Raw genomic sequence first — 16409 nt, forward strand, 5'->3', positions numbered from 1 at the left:
CAGCTTGGCACCATCAGCTTTCTTCACTGCATTTGCTTATGTACCAGCTTTGTCTTCAGCATTCATGTCTGGGTAAGCTGGTGTGTTTCTTCCTTGTGGGTTTTGTTGTTTCTTAGCTAGATGGCCGTCTGTTTGTCTTCAAGCCTGTAAGACCCCAAATGCTGTATCATTTGATAGCCGGGCACCATCTGCTTTCTTCACCACTTTTGCTAATGCACCCCCTTTGTCCTCAGCAATCGATTCGGGACAGGCTGGTGTGCTTCTTCCGATGGCTGCTTGTTTATCTTCAGGTCTTTAAGTCTTCAGGTGCTATATCTTTTGGTAGCTAAGCACCATCAGCTTTCTTCACCACACTTGCTTGTGCACCCATTGTCTTCAGTGACTTCAGGTGTTATATCTTTTGGTAACCAAGCATCATCTGCTTTCTTCACCACATCTTCTTCTGCACCCATTGTCTTCAATGATCATGCCAGGTAGGTGAGCATCTCAGAACTGCCAAATTGTTAGAAAAAGTGTTCTTGTGTTGAAGCCCAAACCTTTTGTCCTCTAATTGTTTCCAACTTAGTAGTGGCCTTTGGGGCAGGCAGTCTTATACAGCTGACCTTTTGGTTAGCTGCCAAGTGCTTAGCCATTGTATCAACAGGGCTCTTTCTAAGTTAATTTTTTAAAAAAATATTTTTAACATCCTACAAGTAAAAAAAAAGCTTTCAATAATAAGAGTTGTAGGTAGAGGATATAGTTCATATGTCTGCTGTTAGGTTTTTGAAATCAAGCTGGCAAGATGAAAATAAATGCTCCTTGTTGAGCATACAGTTTCAAATGTTTCTGAATTACTGGTTCCATAAATTATATTACTTTGAAAACCACATCTTAAAATGTGGTTACACCGAATGAGCTGTGCATTTACTTGGCAACGTAGATGTTTGATTACTGTAATTTCTCTCTCCTGTGTCCTTTTGTGGCATTTAGGATAAACTAAAATGTAACACTCCTTTTCCTAGCCTACCAAGCCATGCAAAATATGATGCCTGCTGCCTATTCTTGACCTCTTCTCCCTCTTTCTCAGACATGGCCTTTATGGTTGAATCTTCTCTTAGTTCTTCCTGAGGTTAGTTCAGTGCTTCTCAATTGTAATTATGTTCTCAATTCTCCTTAGGATCTTTGCCAAGAATACATGCCAAGCTCTGATCCCAGGACCCTGGCATATTGTGTTTTCAGAAAGTTATTTCCCTGGGTAAAGCTGTACAGCATGTGTTGACAACCATGGATTCATTTTCTTTAGTAACCCATGTACCCTCAACTTCCTCTTCAAAGCGCCTTTATCCTATTTGAGGTTTTTCAGTCTTGCAGTTCATTACTGTGCCAAGTTCACTCAGACTCATAGCACCCCATGTAGGAAAAGTAGGACTACCCTCATAGGGTTTTTAAGGCTGAACTCTCACAAGTGCAGATTGCCCTGTTTTTGTCCTGTGGAGCTGCTTGTGAGTTCAGACTTCCAACTTTTTGGATTAGCAGCCAAATGCTTTAACCAGTGCATCACTAGGGCTCTGTGTTATTTTGTTAAAAGGTTTCGTAAAACAAAGGCATCGTCTTCTCATAGTGTGCCCTAGCATTAGCCTTTGAACTTTGTTAGCACTCGGTGCATATTTGTTGTATAATAGTGTTTAAGATTTTACAACTGCATTAGGAAGGAAATTTAAGATTTTTCAGTCCACGTGCAAGGGAGCACAAGTGAGAAATAGTTGTATGTTCACTTAAAAACAATGCTATTAGGTGTGGTGAAGAAACTACATGTTGCCTGGTTATCAGCAAGAATAATAGCTGGAGCCTTAAAAGACATACTCTTAAACAAACAGCCTTCTAAGTGATGCCTATTTCACATGGAGGGAGCACACTAGCCTTTATGATCCCAGGACTGTAAATAATATAATCCAAATCTAAAGGAGGAAATGGCATCAGAGCTTAAATTGTGAACACTTGGTTTGCAGAAAGCTATGAATGACAGTGGAAGCCCAAAATTCATTTGCAGGGTTCACACGTGGATTTAGCCTCTTTTGAATCCCCTCTGGTCATAGTTGAGGGATGTGTGGATAGCCTAGGTCACAGTGTATTAATTTTATCGTTTGGTCTCTCTTAACACATTAAACGCGTTTCAGTTTTGTTTTCGTTTTTTTTTACCCCTGTAAGTGGAGGGAAATCCCCTTTGACCGTGGACCAAGGTTGTGAATAGCCTTGCTAACATGCAGAATGGATTGGAAAGTGGATTGTTACAGATGCAATATATTAAAATTTAGCTCCCTTATGCATTTAAATGTGTTCTAGTTTTTAATCTTTTTTGCTTTCATTTTGATTGAGGTTTTCATCTGTTTTGCTTTGTTTTTGTTGTTTGTTTTCTAATGTTTTTCTGTATATGAAATCCAGAATAGGTAAATTTATAGAGAATCGTAGCTCAATTAATGGTTCTTTGGGGATATGGCTGGGGAGGTTGGGCCGGGAGATGGGGAGCTAATGACGATGAGTACAAGATTGAAGAATGTTTTCTAAAACTGATTGTGGTGATGGTTGTACAACTTTACCTCATGTGATTGAACTATTGAATTGTATGATACATGGACTGTATACCAACTAAACTGTTGGGGGTAAAAAAAATGCTGTACATGTGAGGTAGCTTCCCATGCCAATGTATAAAAGTTAGAGACTTTATCATACTAGCTTTTTATGGTGGAACTCACTGCCACTGCCATCGAGTTGATTCCACCTCATAGTGATCCTCTGTAAAAATTTTCCCCAATGGTTTCATTGACATATAATTCACATATACAATGCACATCAAGAAAAGTGCAATCATCACCACATCAGTTTTAAAACTCTTTCTTCATTCTTGTACTCATCATTATTATCTCCCCATTCAAACTCCCCACCCCCAACCTCTCCTGCCATTATTAATCCATTATTACTGTCTGTGTAGATATCACCTATACTGGATTTAAGATACACAAAAACATTAGAAAACAAACAACAACCAATAAAAACTAACAAGAATAACAAAGTAAAACAGATAAACACCTCAAAAAGAAAGCAAAAAAGGTTAAAAACTAGAACAGATGTAATGGCTCATAAGGGAGATCAAATGATAAGGTACTAATTTTTAACCGAACTGCATCTGCAGCAATCCACTTTCCAGTGCATACTGCATGTTAACATCCGAGCCTGTAAATTATTATGGGAGCAAACAGCCTCATTTTCTCCCACAGAATGGCTGGTAGGTTAAAACGTCTGACCTTGCTGTTAGCAGCCCAACACCTAGACTAGTAGGTCTTTCTGATGGTAGAAGGAAGATGCATGACTGTGGTGCCGTGCTCAATGAACACATTCATTCACCAAAGTAGGTATGTCGTTTTCCTAATTTTTAAAAATTATGTGAACCACAAGGCAGATAGATAGTAAAGAAGTCAAATCCACCCTTACTATCAACAATTTATGTTTACTTGTAGTCTATGTTCATTTCAGATATTTGAAATGCCCATATGATTTATTTTTAAGGTACTGTATATTCTTTTTTATTTAACCTTTAACACTTTTTCCTGGTATTGAAACAATTTCTTTAAATCATTTTCTTTCAAAAATATTTGTTTTATTGTTTTCTAATTAGAAAAGCAATGTGCACTCGCAGAATATATATCCAAGAAAGGCCTTGTGTCTTAGAATTCTGTATCTAAAGCTTTCTTCTAATAATTTGTTATGGTTTTCTAGACTTTTTTATATTTGCCCAATTTGTTCCTTTTTAAACACTTTATGTTACTGGTTTTAAGAAATGTTAGATTGAGGTTATGCCATTGAGTAGTCCTAACTTATAGTTTAGGTTTTTTATTGTTTTGTTTTTTACTTTATATCCTAAGGATATGCATATATCACTGATTGTCTCATATATTCCAAATAAAACCTTCCCCCCAAATCTATTGATTTCCCCACTCAATCTTGAATCAATTCCATGGCAGTGGCTTTTTTAATCTCTAAATTGCCTCACTCATTTTCAGGCATAACCCCTAAAGTTAATTCTGTTCTTCTCCAAGTACCCTGTGTCTACGCAGTTTACAGTCCGTGACACTAAGCTTTTGTCTGAGCTCTTGCAGTCACGCTTTCCTTCTTCTTAGGGGCCCCTCTGAAGTTGATTCTCCACACCATAGCCACAGTGGAAGATTTTGAAACAAGGGATACAAGCCTCTGTTTCAAACCAAGTAGTTGCTTACTCTAGAAATAAAATTCTAAATTCTCTTTCTTAGTCAAAGATCCTTGGTGGCTCAATGGTTAAGCATTCAACTGCTAACTAAAAGCTTCTCCTTAGCTGTTATCACTAATGTTCTTGTTTGTCCATGACTTGAATTGTTTTTGTTGTTGTTGCTAAGCCCATATGGACGGAGTAGAATTGCTTCATAGGAATTTGCAGACTTAGACCCTTTGGAACACTGGTTCTCAACCTGTGGGTCATGACCCCTTTAGGGGTTGAAGGGCCCTTTCATAGGGGTCACCCAATTCATAACAGTAGCAAAATTATAGTTATGAAGTAGCAACAAAAATAATTTTATGGTTAGGGGGTCACCACAACTTTGGAAGTAGACCATCAGGTCTCTCTTTTGAGGTATCATGGATGTGTGTTTTGTACTTGCGAGGGTTTGAACAGCTTTCCTTTTATGCCAGAAGTTGTTGATCTTAAAGACTCAAATACTATATTCTTCAAATGTGAGCACTTGCTGATATAGTTCAATAAAAAGCATGCTTATAAATAAAAGATCAAGAACCTCTGGATGTTTATGTTAAGATTACCCTACAAAATTCATTAGAACAAACTAAAGCAGTCTCTTTTACAAAATTGTATTAAAAATCTAAAAGCTCTTGGCACATAGTTCATTTGTCCAACATTTATATGTCTGTTATTCGTGCATACATTTCTCTGGTAATCCTTTTGATTTTTAGACAAAATATTTCACGAGTGTTTTTTTCTTTTAATAAGTTGAGCATAACCTACTTAGATTTTATCTAACAATAATTCTGTAATGGCCAGTCTAGTCCATCACATTTGTTTAGCACTGTACAAGTAAAAATCCTAACTGCTTTCTTAACTCCAGAAACAAAGCACTCTTTGTTTATTTCCTGTTCCAAAGTTGTTTTTTTCTGCCTCACAGTTATTCGATTATCACATTATTCTTCAAATCTGCTGACTTTTCTAGTTTCGTATCTTGCCAACTTGTTCCCTCCCTGCCGTTCCCTTCCAATCTACACCAAACTTGAGTGTCTCTAGTATGCCATTCTCACGTGTCTCTAATCCCTTGATCATGTTTTTTTCTTGTAGTTTAGTCTGAGTTTATATAGTAAGATGTCAACATAAGATCTCAGGATCTCTGATCTTTTAGAAACTGTTTATTGTGACAATTACCTACACTCAGTTGCATATACTTCATGTTTACTAAAAGGTTTTGGCATATGTACACAGGTTGAAATCTCTACCACAATCGAAATAGTTTATCCCCAGGAAAAGACTGGCTTGTTTCTTATCAAACAAAACTCCCCTCCCCCACTACCATAGAGTCAATTCCAATTCATAGTAAACCTATGGACAGGATAAAGCTTTCTCTGTGGGTTTCCAAGACTATAACCTTTTCCAGGAGAAAAAAGCTTCATGTTAGTGGTGGGTTTTGTTTTGTTTTGTTTTGTTGAGGGGTGGTGGTGGTGCACATTTTTGTAAGAAATACCCTTAATTGTACTCACTCATCTGTGCCAAGAAATTTGGAAACAGCTACTTGGCCAATTGACTGGAAGAGATCTAGATTTGTACCCATGCCAAAGAAAGGTGACCCAACAGAATTCTGAAATTATAGAGCAATATCATTCATATCACACACAAGTAAAGTTTTGCTGCAGATTATCCAACAACAGTTGCAGCCACCAGAAGTTCAGGCTAGATCCAGAAGAGGATGTAGAACAAGCGATATCATTACTGATGTAAGAAGGATCTTAGCTGAAAGCAGAGAATATCAGAAAGAAGTTTATTTTGTTTTATTGACCATGCTAAGGCATTTGACTTTGGAGCATAATAAACTATGGATAGGCCTGAGAAGAATGGGAATCCCAGAATACTACATTGTGCTCATTCAGAACCTGTACATGGATCAAGAGGCAGTTGTACAAACAAATAAGAACATGCCGCATGAATAATATGCAGTATTTAGTATTAATCTTAATACTAAAATCAGAAAAGGTTTGTGTCAAGATTCTATCAGTCACCATCCTTATTCATTCTGTATGCTGAGCAAATAATCAGAGAAACTGGATTATGCTAAGAAGAATGCAACATCAGGATTGGGGGAAGGCTTATAAGCAACTATGATATGCAGATGAAACAACCATACTTGCTGGAAGTGAGGAGGACTTGAAGGGCTTTCTGATGAACATCAAAGATTGCAGCCTTCTGTGTGACTTAAACTCAATGTAGAGAAGACCCATATTTCACAACTGGACCAGTAGGTAACATCATGTTAAAGGGAGAAAAGATTTGAGTTGTCAAAGATTTAGTCTTGCTTGGATCCGCAATCAATGCTCATGACCTAAGCCATGGTGTTTGTTTGCTTGTTTTTAAATATTTTTTTAAGCCATGGTATTTCAGTGGCCTCATATGTCTCTGAAAGTTGGACATTGAGTAAGGAAGACCAAAGAAGAATCGGTGCATTTGAATTATGGTGCTGGCGAAGAATATTGAAAGGCCATGGACCGCCAAAAGAACAAACAAATCTGTTTTGGACTTGGATGTGTTGTCAGAAAAGACTAGTCCTTGGAGAAGGACATCAAGCTTGATAAAGTAGAGGAGCAGCAAAAAAGAGGACGTCCCCTTGGCAAGACATCGAAACCGTAGTTGGAACAGTGACTTTAAGTCCGAACCAGCTTACTGACGGCACTTAACAGCATCATCCCCAGATATCTTGCTTGGTGATGTAGAGGGTCAGCAAAAAAAGAGAAAAGGACTTTCAACAAAACAGGCTGGCACAGTGGCTGCCAAATGGGACTCAAAAATGGCAACAATTATGAGAATGGAGCAGGACAGTGTTTTGTTGTGTTTTATATAGTGTTGCTATCAGTTTGTAATGGCACCTCACAGTAGCAAACAGTAAATGACATTAAATTTCCGCTTCTTCATTGTTGCTGTTTGGTTTTTGTATATAGATCTTGTATTTACTAATGCTTCGTTAATTCTGGTAGCTTTTTTCTGGGGTCTGTCAGAATTTTCTATTTATGATTATGTAATCAGCAAATGAAATTTTACTTCATCTTCTCCAGTCTGAATCACTGGTTTTGTTTGCCCTTTTTGTTTTGGTCACACTTGCTAGAACTTCCAATTTAGTGTTGACTTATCTCAGAAGGGAGAGTAAATCTAGTCCTTTTCCTCTATCTTGACTGGAAGTATAAGTTTCCTTGACCTTTACTTTCCAGAGAAAATCATGTAACCATAATTTTTTTTATAGTCTTTAAAATGATTTTTTAAAATGAAGCTAAGTTTTTAGGATGACAAGTCTAGATTGCTTTGCTTCATTTGCTATTTTGTCCAACAAATTTTAAACAAGTTATTGCCTTTTTTCTCATGTAAATACTAAGTGAAGCTTCAATGTAATTGAGAGTTTCAGGGCATCACCCAATCTTTTCAAAGCAAGACACCAGAAAGTAAGTAGGCTTAATTAAACTTTGGCTTTAAAGGTAAACTAACTAAAAGTGCCCACATTAGCTATTACAGTTAGCCTTTCTGATTTATCCAATATTATTCTTTATAGCTGCAAATTTTCTATGTTCAATGAAATACATATTCTCTTATAAGTCTGTACAGTAAATTGAAGTTTCTCCTTATTTTTTACTGGGTTGTCTTTGCTTCCATTTACAGTAAACCTCAAGCCATGTGTATTTAAGATTTGATATCTTATTTTGGTGCCATAAGTGCTATAAAACATTAAAACAGATTTATAAGCCTATGAAAGCATAAGTATATTTTCTATTCTCATCTTTGAATGGTTGATTTTGTGTCTTACTGTGGAGTTGGGTGGCTATACACATTATGTACTTTATTTGAGAAAATAACATTCACCGAAGGTCATATATAATATAGATTGGTTTATTAAAACTTTTTTGAATTTAAAAAAACTACTTCAAACATGACTTTTAGACCATATTTGTAGAAACTTTTTACCGTGATCTCATACAAAACCTGTATGTTATGGCTTACAAGGACAATTGCTTTTTTTCTTTTCTTCTAGATTTAGAAATTTGTGCTAGTTTATAGGGAAGCTTTTTGCTTGCTTTTAAGTACCGAAATTAAAGTTTATTTTATAATTATTCCCACACTCTAATCTTCTTGAATTTCTTGTTGATTTTTTTTATGTTCCATGGTGGCTAGAATTAAATTAGAGACTATATAACCTTGTGGTTTGTATTGCGTAATATTTGTTCTTGAGTGAGCACATGGACAAGCTGAAAGCGCAATAAAATACCTTGTTATTTTTATTTGTATACTTAAGAAATTGGAGATTTTGCTACCCTTGTTTGCTGTTATTCTTTAGTGAATTGTCTTTTCAAAGCTTTACTTTGGAGTCTTGGTGTACGAGGTCCGAGTTGGGCTGCTAAATGCAAGGTCAACAGTTCTAAGCCACTAGCCACTCTGGGGAAGAAAGGGCTTTCTACTTCTGAAAAAAGAGTTACAACTTTGGAAATTCACAGGGGCAATTCTGCCCTGCTCTGTAGGGTCTCTATGAGTTGGCATTGACTCTGGCAATGATAGTGACAGCCTTGCTTTGGGGTTTTGTTTGTTTTTGTTTTCCTCTCGCTTTTTCTCTTCTGTTTGTTGCATTTTTATACATTTATATTTCATCAAATGTTGAAATTTTTCCATTGAGTGTCAATTTTATTTTTTTACTACCAGTTTCCCCTTCTGCTGCACGGTGTATTTGGTAGGCTTGCTTTTGAAAGCCTTGGCTAAAATAGTTGCCAGTATTCTGGGTAGAGTTGAAACTTGATTTGATACAATGAAGAAATGTAAATTGACAATGAGATCCATTCATCAGGAGCTGAGAGTACTGGGCCAGAGATAGAAATATTTTGTTGCAGTTGATAGTTGAAAGGATAGTACTAAATGAGATACCCTAGGGAGAAGAGATTAGAATGAAAAAGAAAGTGGGGACAGGGTGTAGAGCTAGAGGAAGAATTGGACTGAGGTTGAAAGTTACCCTCCCTTTAGTGGAGGGATTGGTAAGACTGCTTGCATGTTAGAATTACCTGGGGAAACTTTTAAAAAAATAAGAATTGAAACCCAGACTTCACTCTACTCTCTGTTCATAGTGGTATTTTGATATTCCTAAGTGATTTTAATGTGAAGACAAGGTTTAGAACCACTGCTTTGAATATATTGGTTTATAATAATTAATTGGGTCTTAATGGATGCATCACAATCACCCAATGGGCTTAATAAAACACAGATTGCTGGACCCCATCCCCCACGTTTGATTTAGTAGATCTGGAGTGGTGCCTGGGAATGTACATTTCTAACAAGTTTTCAGATGACTTTGAGAATCACAGTGGAAGGAAAGGACGTATGTGCATGCAAGTGAATTTGTAGGCTTCCTCCTGGAAATTTTATGGAGCCTCCTCGTGAAGATATGAACAAATTGCTCATCCACCAAGTCATAAGTGGTGGTATTAATAGAAGTCCAAGATTAGAGGAGTGGGAGGTGTTACTAGCCATTATAGTGGTTGGGTTTTTTTTTTGTTTGCTTTGGTTTTTTTTTACTTTTCTTCTTCTTCTCTCTTTATTGTTTGTTTCTTTTTTAACATTTTATTAGGGGCTCATACAACTGTTATCCCAATCCATACACACATCAATTGTGTAAAGTGCATTTGTACATCGTTTCTCAAAACATTTTCTCTCCACTTAAACCCCCGACATTAGGTCCTCATTTTTCCCCTCCCTCCCCGCTCCCCCCTCCCTCATCAGCCCTTGATAGTTTATAAATGGGTATTTTGTCATATCTTGCCCTGTCCGACGTCTCCCTTCACCCACTTTACGGTTGTCTGTCCCCCAGGGAGAAGGTCACACACAGTTCCATGTAATCGGTTCCCTCTTTCCTACCCATTCTCCCTTTACCCTCCCTGTTTTGCCACTCACACCACTGGTCCTATAGGGCTCATCCGTCCTGGATTCCCTGTATTTTCAGTTCCTATCTGTACCAGTGTACCTCCTCTGGTCTAGCCAGCCTTGCAAGGTCGAATTCGAGTCATGGTAGTGGGAGCGGGGAGGAAACATTTAGGAACAGGAGGAGAGTTGTATTTCTCATCCATTATATTGGTTGAACGAATAAGTTGACTTTGATTTATCATTTTATTTTTATCATTTGAGGAAAAATATTTTGATCTTAATATTGTCAACTAGTGTATTATTTTAATAGATGGTCTGATGACGTAATGGTTGTGTTGAGCTGATAGTTCGAATCCACAAGCCGTTCTGTAGAGAAAGATGAGGCTTTCTACTCCCTTTAGGAGTTACAGTCTCAAACTGTTTACTAGTGTAGTTTTAATTCTTTAGGCTGTAAATGATTCATTTTTATTGTTAACTCACGCAAGTGTGGTTTTTGTAAGAATGAGCATGGAGTGCTCAATGGTAATCCAGTTTTCTAGTGAGAGGGACCAGCATAATGTAGTGAACTAAATCAGCTTTGATTTCAAGTCCTGTCCCATTACCTCTGAACATAAATTTCCTCCTGTAAGCTTGAGGTGCTGACTGTATCAGAAGTTATTGGCTGGAATTATACCCAAAACCATTGCCATTGAGTCTGTTTTGATTTAGAGTGGCCCTAGGCCAGAGTAGAACCGCCATAGGGTTTCCAAGCTGTCATCTTTGTGGTAGCAGACTGCCACATTTTCCTCCCACGAAGCTGCTGGTGTGTTTAAATGCCTTGCCATTCTCAGTAACTGACCATTTAACCACTGCACCACTCACACACTGCCATTGAGTCCACGCCAACTCATAGTGACTATGAGACAGGGTAGAACTGCCCTTCTGAGTTTCCCAGACTGTAACTCTATCAGAGGAGAAAGTCCGGTCTTTCTCCATTGCATTCCCGAACGCACACCGCACACCGTGGCTCCTTAAATAGGGTAACAGATGAGAAAATACTTGATACATTCTAGGTAACTACATAGTGAATGTAACAATTACTGTGCATTATTTCAGCATGTAATGCTGAGTCTGCAACTGATAGATGTTAAACCTCCCTCATTAGATAAAATGTTTCTTTTTCTTATGGTGGGGTCAGTTGAGCACTCACTTGGTAATCGAAAGGTTGCAGATTCAGGCCTACCTAGAGGTGCCTTAGAAGAAAGACCTGGAGAGGCACTTTTGGCACAGTTTTACTTTGAACAGTGACATCACCAGAAGTCTAAATCATTCCACAGTAATTGGCTTGTGCAAGAATTCTTTAACTTTGCCTTTTGCGTGTTACTACCTATTCTTTACTATGTTTACTGCTGTGCCTTATTTTTTTCAATGCCTTTTAGCTATTGATTTCTGTGGTATAACTTACCACGGTTTTCTCCCGCTTTCACCTTTAACCCCACAAAGAACCTTAAGCTGATTTGTGTACAGTCATCTTGACATAAATTGAGAGCTTATTTGTGCTTTTCTCACCATGTTTATTAATAGCTGCTGTAGGGTTTCCTTAGCTACAAATCTTTATGGAAGCAGACTACCTACCACATCTATTGCTCTATCAGGGCTCCTATTGAATTGTATTTATTAAGTATAAAGATAATCTCCAAAGATTGGCTGTATTATACTCCTACTTGAACTATTCATCGGGTGTGAATTTTCCTCAGTCTCTGTGATATAGTTAAATAGTTACAAACCATAAACAGCTAGTATTTATGGCAATATATTGCACGTTAAACAACTAGTATTTATGGCAATATATTGCACGTTATTAAGATTTATTTTGGCATGTACTGGCTGTTTGATTTTGACAGTTATAAACAGGCATATGAACTTATCATTAATAAAGAATTTTTGAAGACTTCTTAAAGTTGGATTCTAATTTTTCTTATGTTCATCTTAAAGACTGGTTTTAAGGGGCGTGGCAGGAGGTTTTGGACTCGATGAGTTTCCACCGAAATGTCGGAGAAGTCAGGCCAGAGCACGAAAGCAAAAGATGGGAAAAAGTATGCAACACTCAGTTTATTTAATACGTACAAGGGCAAATCTTTAGAAACTCAGAAAACCACAGGTGAGTAAAATCAAGTGGTATTTGTTTTTCATCTTTTACGATTTTGTTTTATAAATGTTATTTCACAAATAAATGGTATATCAGAACTGCTGCCATTACTTGGATTTCATTTTTCTCTGTTGTCATATAGTAGAAAATATGTTTAAATGTTGTCATTCCACAAGGAAATTTAGTTCATGGGGTTGGTAGGCATAGAACTACATATTTGTGGGTATATACCATCATTTTTTTATACCATCATTTTTTGTTACATAGAAAAATCCTGTGTTTTTCTATATAGTCGCCTTGAACCTACTATGTATGATAAAAGTGAAAACTATCACATTTAATACATTGGTAGTATTCATTATGAGCATAAACTCATTTTGTTCTTTAATATTCTAAGATTGAGTTTGAAATAGATTGCTGGTGGGGTTTTTTCTAAAACCAGGGTTGTCTCTATTTTATTTTTCATAGTGGATTGGGTTACTGTTAATTTTTAAAGCATCAGTTCAATACTTGATGGTTTATTTTAATGTCTATATTGGGCTTTTTCTTAATTATAGCTTAGTTCGGATTTCTTAAAATAATTAAGAAATAATAGTTTGAGAATGCTGTCATTCCTGTTTTCTATATTACCTGAAGAATAAAATGGGCAATATAATAGGTATTCATAGAAAGTTGATGTTATTGATCTTCAGTTGCAGCTCGACATGGATTACAGAGTCTTGGAAAAGTTGGTATTTCACGGCGTATGCCCCCACCTGCTAATCTCCCAAGCCTCAAAGCAGAAAATAAAGGCAATGATCCTAATGTGAATATTGTACCTAAAGATGGCACAGGATGGGCATCAAAACAGGACCAGCATGAAGAAGAAAAGTGAGTCAAAGCTTATTAAAGAATAAAATAATTTCCTTTTTTTATCATTTCCTTTTCTACACAGTTGAGTACCTGCTACATACTAGACATTGTGCTGTGTATATTTGGTAGCCAGTGTCCTTTAGAAGAGTAAATGTCCTCAAGTAGATAGGTTGACACCTTGACTGTAACAATGGGCTCACGCATAGGAAAGTTGTGAAACTGGCCCAGGACCAGACAGTGTTTCATTCTGTTGAGCATTAGGTTGTTGTGGGTAGGAACCAACTCAACAACACCTAACAACAACAATGTCCTTTACAGTCTTTGAGTGTATACCCAAGTTGTGATTAGTTTGGTTTGGTCCAGAATTGCACCAGTAATCAAGGAAGAGCAGTTAACAGAATTCTTTATTAACCATTCTTGTCATAGCTTGCTTCACCCCTCTCACATTCACAAACCAGACATTCTCTCTAACACAATGAAAAGTTGTCATTGAGCTCCAAACTTTTTAAATCTGTAGGTTCACTATTGTATTTCTAGTTTTGAAACTATATGTGATATATAATAAGTATTCAAGTAATATATATTGAGTGGCTAGAGAGTTAGCAAGAAAGCTGGGATAGGAGACTGTTCCTCTTCATAATTCATTGAGAAAATATTTACCTTAATGCCATCTATGTGCCAACTATTGAGCTCGGCTCCACAAATGCCAGTGTTCCCGTTAGGGGAGCTTTCTTTATGTAATAAACTGTGCAAAGAAGTCTTCTTCTAAAGATTTTCTGTTTGTGTTTGTTGTACAAATATTTAATAATAGCAAGTAAGTGGTGGCTATTAATGCAGTCTCTTCATTCCCTTAACTGGTAAGCATAATTTCAGTACAAAGATTGAATAAAACTGTGGGCCTTTTTAAACGTCTTTTTCTGACTGTATGAATCAGGCAGGTTGCTGTTAACCGCTTTGACTAACAATATTAAGTACAATGGTGAAGCTATTGACTGCACAATTGAGAGCTTGTGTAGCCTTATTAGCCCCTGGCTAACTCCACCAGTCCAGACTGTATGTATGCACATACTGTTTCTTTCATTATAAATGTTCACTTGGTTCAAAACGGTTTTCTGGTAGTTGTGTTCCATGGTTTTATTTGGTGGTCATTATTCAAAAATAGAGATGAACAGAGACTAAAATAGCCATAAATCATTTCAAGAAATATTATAGGCAGGATATATATTATTGGTTGTGGGGTTATTAGTATATATGTAGCCAAAATAATTTATGCACAAATTTAAATTTATTTTATTTCAACATTTACTGTCTGAAATAATGGATTCACATTTTTTTAAAGAACACCAGAAGTGCCACCAGCCCAGCCAAAACCTGGGGTTGCAGCTCCCCCAGAAGTAGCACCTGCTCCTAAATCATGGGCCAGTAACAAGCAAGGTGGGCAAGGAGATGGTAAGTGGACATTAGCTGGGGAAACTAGTTAGGCTTGATGCTTACTGAACAGCCATGTAGGAGACAAGGAGTGGGTCTGTCCTGTAGTTGCTTGGCAGGGTGCGAGAGTCATCTTGTCAGAGGACATACTTGGGCCTTAAGAAGAGGTGTTTTGGAATAATTAAGTTTCAGTGCCAAGGCCCATGTATGAGATAATAAAATAAGTTTTTTTAAGAATCACCCAACATTATAATATCTTTAGCCCTACATGTCAGGTAAAGCCATTGTGCCTTCAACTCATTGTTATGAAGGTACCAAGGCATTTTGTATATTGTCAGAAACCATATTAATCTCGCATCTGTAACCCTAGCCCTCCTGTTTCAAACATGTGACCCACAATTTCTTGCCCTCTTCCCAAAGACTGATGGATACTCAACAGAATTTCGTTTTCCTTTTTACAAAACTGTAACCATTATAACTAGTCAATGGAAATTTTAGCTTGTATCATTAACCTATTAAAACCCGCCCTTTATGGTTAGAACTATTGTATATTTCAGGCAAACTAAATGAAACAACCCTGAATAAGTTTAGCTTGAACTTGATACATTTGTAGTTACTCAGCAAGATTATTTTTAACTGATTCTTGTGGTTATTAGCAAAAAATAATTTACTCTTAAGTAGAAATGTAGAATTTTGATAAAAGAAAAACAGAAGTGAGACTCCTCAATTATTTGATTATCTTAAATGAGCTCTGGAACAGATTCTAGCATATTCCTCCCTTAGATTTTTATCTCCTCTTGGCTGTTCATTAACTTTTCAAGGGGTCCCCTATACATTTAATATTTTTATTTTATTTTGTGTGTGTGTGTGTGTGTTTGTGTGCATATGAACAGATATCGTTGAATAATTCATCACAAAAAGTGTAGAGTCCTATCCTGGGAGGGTTATTTGCATTATCTTCTCTATTAAAATTACTGTAATGAATTTTTAAACATCTCTAGGAATCCAGGTGAATAGTCATTTTCAGCAAGAATTTCCCAGCCTGCAAGCAGCTGGGGATCAAGAAAAAAAAGAAAAAGAAGCAAATGATGACAACTATGGGCCTGGACCTAGTTTACGCCCACCAAGTAAGAGCATTTTATATCTAATACAAATAAAGAATGAGATTATATATCCATTTTATGTAGAATAATTTCTTGGTATTGCTGTGTATATATATGACTTGATAGTTTGAAAAGGCAGACTACCACCAGTCAAAGAACCTAACAGTCTTTTGGTTCATTTCTCTTTAGATGAATAAATCATCTTTTTGAAAAAATTTTGAAATAGTTATGTGGCTGATGAGGTCATATTAAAAGTAGATAATGTCAATTCTATTATTTTCTTGTTCAGTTGCATTTTCTCCAGATATATTAGTTATCTATTACTGCATAACAAACAACTTTAATTCCTCTATATGTGGCCCTTAGTAAGACTGCACACAATATGGATTCCTCAGACTAAGTGATGAGAAAGAGAAACATATATCCCTCACCCAGAATGGAAGCACCTGAATTCCTTTACTATTTAATTTTAGAAGAGATTTGCCATCTTCTATAAACCACACAGATCAATTCTGATACACTCTTGGCAATGACTATAGAATATGTGAATACCAGTAGGTTGAAGTTAATTGGAAGCTGTTTACCACACAAGAATTCCTTACAAAACCACTCTTATTACAACAAAGTGAAAGCAGACTGCATCCAAATTTCTAAAACATGGGTTTAGCAGCATGGGAAAAATTAGCCAGTGCCATGCTAGAAACTCGGTATTTCTCTTAGAAAACAGACTGTA

The 16409-nt window shown here is 36.7% G+C and overlaps 1 protein-coding gene across 11 annotated transcripts in view; it reads left to right on the forward strand.

Annotated features, from left to right (window-relative positions):
* Nucleotides 1-16409, forward strand: part of PRRC2C (proline rich coiled-coil 2C) — a 67888-nt gene that overhangs the window by 13609 nt on the left and 37870 nt on the right. For 9 of the 11 annotated variants that reach the window (XM_045298254.1, XM_045298260.1, XM_045298255.1 and 6 more), the window contains exons 2-5: nt 12140-12305; nt 12986-13163; nt 14485-14594; nt 15575-15700. In XM_045298254.1, coding sequence (XP_045154189.1) covers nt 12194-12305; nt 12986-13163; nt 14485-14594; nt 15575-15700 — 526 coding nt within the window. In that variant the 5' untranslated portion in view covers nt 12140-12193. The remainder of the gene's footprint in view (nt 1-12139; nt 12306-12985; nt 13164-14484; nt 14595-15574; nt 15701-16409) is intronic. The other 2 variants (XM_045298256.1, XM_004706734.2) reach the window with 1 other exon arrangement.

This window comes from Echinops telfairi, unplaced genomic scaffold (assembly GCF_000313985.2).
Source record: "Echinops telfairi isolate 266 unplaced genomic scaffold, ASM31398v2 ScPeMD7_7424;HRSCAF=8462, whole genome shotgun sequence".
Taxonomy (NCBI): Eukaryota; Metazoa; Chordata; class Mammalia; order Afrosoricida; family Tenrecidae; genus Echinops; species Echinops telfairi.